Genomic DNA, 6,706 nt, shown 5'->3' with positions numbered 1-6,706 from the left:
ACCCCTCTCACACAGTACTGTTACTCATGAAACCCCTCTCACTCAGTACTGTTACACATCAAACCCCTCTCACACAGTACTGTTACACATCAAACCCCTCTCACACAGCACTGTTATAGATCAAACCCCTCTCACACTGTACTGTTACACATCAAACCCCTCTCACACAGCATTGTTATAGATCAAACCCCTCTCACACAGTACTGTTACTCATGAAACCCCTCTCACTCAGTACTGTTACACATCAAACCCTCTCACACAGCACTGTTATAGATCAAACCCCTCTCACACGGTACTGTTACACATCAAACCCCTCTCACATAGTACTGTTACTCAAGAAACCCCTCTCACTCAGTACTGTTACACATCAAACCCCTCTCACACAGTACTGTTACACATCAAACCCCTCTCACACAGTACTGTTACACATCAAACCCCTCTCACTCAGTAATGTTACACATCAAACCCCTCTCACTCAGTACTGTTACTCATGAAACCCCTCTCACTCAGTACTGTTACACATCAAACCCCTCTCACTCAGTACTGTTACACATCAAACCCCTCTCACACAGTACTGTTACACATCAAACCCCTCACTCAGTACTGTTACACATCAAACCCCTCCCACACTGTACTGTTACTCATCAAACCCCTCTCACGCAGTACTGTTACTCATGAAACCCCTCTCACGCAGTACTGTTACTCATGAAACCCCTCCCACACTGTACTGTTACTCATCAAACCCCTCTCACGCAGTACTGTTACTCATGAAACCCCTCTCACTCAGTACTGTTACTCATCAAACCCCTCTCACTCAGTAGTTACACATCAAACCCCTCACACAGTACCCTTCCAAATCAAACCCCTCTCACCTCTCACACAGTGCTGTTACACATCAATCCCTCCCCTCCCCCCCAGCTGCAGGAGGCGTGTGGAGATCTGGACCCCGAAGTGTCTGCTGCCCTGTCCTCCCACCTGGCCCCGCCCAGCCCTGACCACGCCCTGCGGGAGCTGGACTTCCTGTGAGCAGCTGTGCGCCCCCAGCCTGGGGGGCGGGGTGGGGAACCGCGACCGTCCCCCAAAAACAGCGGCCGGCCTCCGGAACCCCGAGCGGAATAACGCAGCGCTGAGCAGCTTTGTGTATTTACACCTTTATTCGTTTTTCACGCGGTAGAGAAAGGCTGCTCTGCCGGGGGCGGGGCCAGTAACAGGGGCGGGGGGAGGGGGGTCACATGGGTGCAGCATAAACATCTGCTCGTGACGGACTCGAGTGCTCTCTGTTCTATACACATATTCACAGATTTTACTCTTCATTTTACAGTTTATAAACAATACTAGCCTCCTCTAAAAAAAAAGGTGGTTCATTTCATCGATAAGGTTCATCTCTGTTTTTTTTTAAAGGCTGCATAAGAGGACAGCCTCTCGCCTGGACACGCCAGCCAGCGAGACAGTTTCACTGCGCCCACTGGTAGTTCAGGAGATGCTAAACAAGAAAGGAAGATAATAAAAACAACTGGTGGCAGGGTACAGACCGGTCCGAGTCTTCATTGAGTGGTGCGGTTGGCGTGCGGCGCCTGGCTGGGTCGCGGTGCGGCAGCAAGCAGGCGAGCGTAAGGTGTGCGGGGTGTCAGGAACGTGTTGCATAGTGTGAGGGAGCCGTGTACTGGGTGTGTGGGGCGTACGGTCTGGGGTGTAGGGTGAGTGGTATATGGGGGACACATGGTGTGGGGTATAGGGTGGGTATGCGATGTGGGATATAGGGTGTGTGTGTGTGTGGGGTGGAGCATGGTGTGCAGTATGTGGTTTGTGGTGGAGGGGTCTTCTACATGTTGAGGTGTACAGGGTGGTGGAGCATGGTGTGTGGAATGTGGTCTGTGGTGGAGGGGTATTCTGCATGGTGTGGGGTACAGGGGGTAAGGGGTACATGGCGTGGGGTACAGGGTGAAGTGTACAGGGTGTGGGCTATAGAGTGAGGAGTACAGGGTTAGGGGCATGGGGTTCAGAGTGAGGTGTATGAGGCGTGACACTCTGCCCTTAAGGTCACTGTAGGAGTCCAGAGTTCTGCTGCAGTCTCAGCTGGAGGCAGAGTGCGGGCTCAGAGCCTCACCCTCCGGGGGCTGGGGCGGGTCGCTGGCCCCTCCCTGCGTGAGCGGGTGCACCATGGACATGTGCACGTTGAGGTTGTGAGCCTTCTCGAAGCGCTTCCCGCACTGTTCGCAGGCAAACTCCAGCTCCGCCTCCGCCTTGTGCTTGGTCATGTGGTACTTGAGTGACGCTCGCTGGCGGCACTGGAACCCGCACACCTCACACCTGAAGGAACAATCGCAAGCTCAGTTAGGAGGCTACACCAGCTCTTGGACCCTCCCCCTCACTGTGACTCAGTGTAGTGGCTTAGCCCCTCCCCCTCTCTAACTCACTGTAGAGGCTTGGCCCCTCCCCCTATCTGACTCACTGTAGTGACTTGGCCCCTCCCCCTCTCTCTGACTCACTGCAGTGACTTGGCCCCTCCCCCTCACTGTGACTCACTGTAGCGGCTTGGCCCCTGAGTGGCGCATCTGATGCACGGACAGGTGCTTCCTCTGTTTGAAGGTCTGGCCGCACTGGTCGCAGATGTAATTCCTCACCTCTGGGGAGAGAGGGACAGGACGGTAGAGTTCTCAGGCAAAGCACACCTCGCCACCGCGCCCGCTCCCCTGCGTGGCCCCGCCCCCCGGCCCCTCACCTGTGTGGATGAGCTTGACGTGCCGCTGCAGGTAGCGGTCGATCATGAACACCTTGTTGCAGCCGGGGTGGGGGCAGGGTCGCTCCCGCACTTCCTCATGATGCTCCTTAATGTGCTTCTGCTCCAGATACCACAGCGGACACTCAACACATACTGAACACACTCAACGAACTGAGCATTCACTAAACGCACTAAACTCACTGGGCACTGCAAACATGGTAAACATACTGAGCACACACTAATCATACTGAACACACTGAACATGGTAAGCATGTTGAGCGCAAACTGAGCTTACTGTGCACACGCACACTGACCTTCATGCCGTCGGCTCCGCGGTACACGGCTGTGCAGCCCTGATGGGGGCACTTATAGATGTTGGGAAGCTCCTCTCTGAGAAAAGGAACAAAGCAAAATCAGTGCCCCACACTGACCCCTAACTGTGACCACCTCATCAACCCCTCACTCAGCCCTGACTGACCCCTCACCAGCCCCACTGTGACCCCTCACTCAGCCCTGTCCGACCCCTTACTCAGTCCCCTGACTGACCCCTAACTGTGACCACCTCATCAACCCCTCACTCAGCCCTGACTGACCCCTCACCAGCCCCACTGTGACCCCTCACTCAGCCCTGACCGACCCCTCACCAGCCCCACTGTGACCCCTCACTGACCTCTAACAGTGACCCCTGACTCTGACACCTCACTGTGAGCCCTGACCAACCACTTACTCTGACCCCTGGCTGACTCCTCATCAACCCCACTCTGACCCCTCACTGAACTCTCACCGTGACCCCTGACTGACCCCCTCTCCCCTTCCCCTGACAGTGCCCCACCCATAGGTACCGCTCCGTCTTGATCTTTTTCTTCCAGCCCGGCTTCGGCCCCGGTTTCTTCCGCACCTTGGGCTCGGGGGGCCTCTTCGCCTCCCTGCCGCCCTTCTTGGAGGAGACGACCCTTTGGGGAGGGGGAGGGAGGGGGAGGAGGAGCGTAACTACAGAGTACGCCACAGGCACGCTTCCGCGCGAATCTATTCAGAGATTACTCAGCGAAGGCTCTCTCACCGCTTCTCGGGAAAGGGCTCAAACAGCTCATCCGAAGAGCCGCTCTTCCTCCTCTCCTCGTCTTCGTCGTCGCTAGAGAAGTTCCTGCGGGGTCAGATGCACAAACGGGCCCAGGGGAGCGGATCGGCATCATAAAACGCTCCTCATCTCGTGTTCCTGCAAACTAAGCTAACGTCATAAAGAATGCTTCCTATGTGCGCCGATTACGGAAAGACAGGGTGAACTGCGAGTTCGAAGCGAGCTTGAATCCTGCTATGTCATAAGACCAGTCTTTATATCTGAGGTACTGCTGCATCCTTCATTTTATTAGATGCATTTTAACAAGTAAATTACTTTCTCACGTTATCACTTAATGAGACTCTTCCAACGTTATTTCTCTTAACCCGCTTCACTGGCCCGCCTGTGTTCAGCTGGAGTTTACCTGTGCTGCCTCACCTGTGTCAGGTCTTCCGGATTGCTGGCTTACCTGTCAGAGAGGTCACTTTCCCCTGCCCCGTCCACAGGGTCGGCTGGCGCGGGCGTGACCGTCGCCTCGCTGCGCAGTGCTCCTGGCAACAACAACACACCGCCGGAACATCAACGCAGCGCACGCGCTGAGGCACAGCGCTGTTAGCAGCGCTGTGCTGGTAATACAGAAGCAGCGCTGCGATGGTACAAGGGCCGGCGCAGCATGGTTTCTCATTAGCATTGTTCATTAGCTTTAAGTGATGTTGCACTTACTCGTCTGGGAACGTTGTTAGCCACGTCAAGCGCTTGTGCTGGTATAAGACAAGGCAATGCTTTCATGTTCCAAGTTAAGTCTGTAAATGAACGTGTCTGCTAAATGAACGGAATGTGATTCAGTGCCAATGTCTGCTTTAAGCTGTGTGTAACCGTAGCAACGCGTAAACTTTGAAGTGAGCCTTCCAGCCCCGCGACCCACTCACCCCCGGAAGCGCCGGCGGTGTCTGTGCTGGGAGCCGTCCGCAGGGCGGGGGCCTGGTTCTGGGGGGCGGCAGCCGGGCTAGGGTGGGTTAGGGCTGCCCCCACCGGCCTCAGAGCTGTCCCAGAGTCCGGGGAGCCGGTTCTGACTGCTTGCTGGTCTCTCTCCGGATGCGCTTGCGCGTCCATCGTGTAGCTGTGTCCGTCCACGCACCCCCACACCACCCGAACCGCCCCCCGGTACTGCCCCTCCAGCACCTCCTGCAGGCCGGGGCAGGAGCTGCAGTCCACCGCATGGTGGTGCGTCCAGGAGACCAGACCATGGAGGCACTGGGGAGAGGAGGTGATGGGAGGGCCTAGACGGGGGTAGGAGGTGAAGCATAGAACATCGAATAGGGGGTTCAGTCATAAAGGCCCCGCTGTCACTGGTTTAGATTAACCTGTCACTCTCTCAAGGTCTTAAGATCTCAGACGATTCAACATGATTCCCTTCTGCTAATATTCAACTCACCTGACAGACAGGCCCCTTCTGCTGAATAAGACCGCATGGAATGACCCCTGAAATAGAAGCACAACCAGACGTTTCAGCGGTAAAGAAGGCTCTGGTCTTGGCCGCCAGCAGATCTATTTCGCTGATGGCTCTCCCTCACCTTTCGGTGGCGCTGTCGCGCGTGGAGGGCGACAGGTTGACCCGCTGGAGGAAGGTTAGCAGGACTCTGTGGCACTTGTAGAACTGCGAGTGGCAGTTCTTGCATACGAACTGAGACAGAAGCGGGTCGCGGCTCACTGGCACGCCCACCAGGCGCTGGAAGTCGGTGCAGAAGAGCGGCGGCGGTCGCAGCCTCTCCTCCGCTGCGAGCTTCACGGACTCTCCCTGCAACTTGCCGAACGCGTGCCGCAGGCTGCGCGGGGAAAACTTCCCGTGGCACAGTCGGCAAAAGGCAGCGCTAAGTCGACCCGAACCTGCATGTGATCGTAAGGCCAACGCTGTCACCAAAGACACGTACTTTGCTAGCTAACTTTTAAATAGCTAAATTTAATAGGTCATTTACCCGGTAACGAACCCATCTACCATATACATTTTAAACAGTTCATGTCGTGTCAAGAAGTTTGCTTAGAAAGCAATAGTCAGTTAATAAAGTAGACAGTAGCTGCTTGTCTGTGTCTCAGTGCATCCGTCTCTGCCACTTCCTCTGCAGCAAACTAGTATGGGAACTTAGTTTATGACACATCTGTATTATGAAGAAGCACTCCGCCCTGAACCAAGCGGAACCCGGCGACCTACCTGTGGTCCTTGATTCGTTCTGGGGACCTCCGGCCTCTCCTGTCCCTGTGGCTGGGATTGTGTCAATGCTTAGTCGTCCTCCCCAGGCGCTTTCCCCCGGGTCATCGTCCCTACGACTTAGCTCGCATCCCTGTCTGGGTGCATTCTTCCCAGAACCTGCCCTCGGTCTCCCTCGCCGACAGGGTCGCTTGCTGGCTCCTGGCGAGTGCGCGTGCCTGGTCAGGGGCGAAACAGCGGCCAGCCGCGCGCGCCTATCTCGTTTCATTATAAGCGCAAATGTTCCAAAAGCCAGGAAAGTAACGTTAAACTAAGCTCTTCTCTTTAATTTCCCTTACAGGTTAGATAGGCAAAGCTGGGCAGCTACATGGGGGAAGTACAGCTAGCTACCCACAGCTAGCTAAAAAGTTTAAAAATTTGACTTTTACAGATAAAATGTTCTTACGCAAAATTATTTTCTAAAATGTCCGCAGTTTGTTTCTGTAAAAACAGTAATAAAGTAAAATTCAGTGGGTTCTGATTAATTGCATTTTCGTAAATTTTATTTTCAGACTCTAGCTGACCAGCTTACTCCCATTTTAGAAAGAGACATCTGAAAGTAAACAAGTGGATCCGGAAGTGGTTTGCGGGAAGAAGAAACAACCCGGAATAGATAATAAAATTGGCCCTAAATTTTTGTCAGCGCCATCTACTCTCTCCAAAGAGAACTGCAGGTGGACTT

General features: G+C 54.5%; 2 protein-coding genes across 3 annotated transcripts in view; one reads left to right on the top strand and one right to left on the bottom strand.

The window, feature by feature from the left end:
• LOC118215676 (Fanconi anemia group A protein) overlaps positions 1-1,527 on the top strand; it is a 23,753-nt gene extending 22,226 nt beyond the window's left edge. For both annotated transcript variants that reach the window (XM_035396619.1, XM_035396618.1), the window contains exon 42: positions 919-1,527. In XM_035396619.1, the coding sequence (XP_035252510.1) occupies positions 919-1,026 (108 nt within the window). In that variant the 3' untranslated portion in view covers positions 1,027-1,527. The remainder of the gene's footprint in view (positions 1-918) is intronic.
• znf276 (zinc finger protein 276) lies at positions 1,140-6,624 on the bottom strand. The gene is made up of 11 exons (XM_035396620.1): positions 5,989-6,624; positions 5,354-5,666; positions 5,215-5,261; positions 4,709-5,059; positions 4,249-4,330; positions 3,783-3,866; positions 3,565-3,675; positions 3,037-3,112; positions 2,723-2,840; positions 2,527-2,626; positions 1,140-2,310 (listed from the first exon to the last, which is right to left on the bottom strand). Exons 1-11 carry the CDS (start codon positions 6,251-6,253, stop codon positions 2,073-2,075), a joined length of 1,785 nt encoding a protein of 594 aa, XP_035252511.1. The 5' UTR covers positions 6,254-6,624; the 3' UTR covers positions 1,140-2,072.
• Positions 6,625-6,706: the final 82 nt, after the last annotated feature.

The sequence above is a fragment of the Anguilla anguilla genome, chromosome 16 (assembly GCF_013347855.1).
Source record: "Anguilla anguilla isolate fAngAng1 chromosome 16, fAngAng1.pri, whole genome shotgun sequence".
NCBI classification, from domain to species: domain Eukaryota; kingdom Metazoa; phylum Chordata; class Actinopteri; order Anguilliformes; family Anguillidae; genus Anguilla; species Anguilla anguilla.
The sequence above is the reverse complement of the archived record's forward strand: the minus strand, read 5'-3'. Positions and strand labels throughout refer to the sequence as shown.

What these genes read in the sequence shown, in the direction of transcription:
- znf276 (XM_035396620.1), bottom strand. Translation starts at nt 6,253, where the DNA reads ATGAAACGAGATAGGCGCGCGCGGCTGGCCGCTGTTTCGCCCCTGACC. An exon ending in AGAAGGGGCCTGTCTGTCAG is followed by an intron (nt 5,060 to 5,214) that starts GTGAGTTGAATA and finishes ACCCCCGTCTAG; the next exon opens with GCCCTCCCATCACCTCCTCT. An exon ending in CACCGCCGGCGCTTCCGGGG is followed by an intron (nt 4,331 to 4,708) that starts GTGAGTGGGTCG and finishes TGTTGTTGCCAG; the next exon opens with GAGCACTGCGCAGCGAGGCG.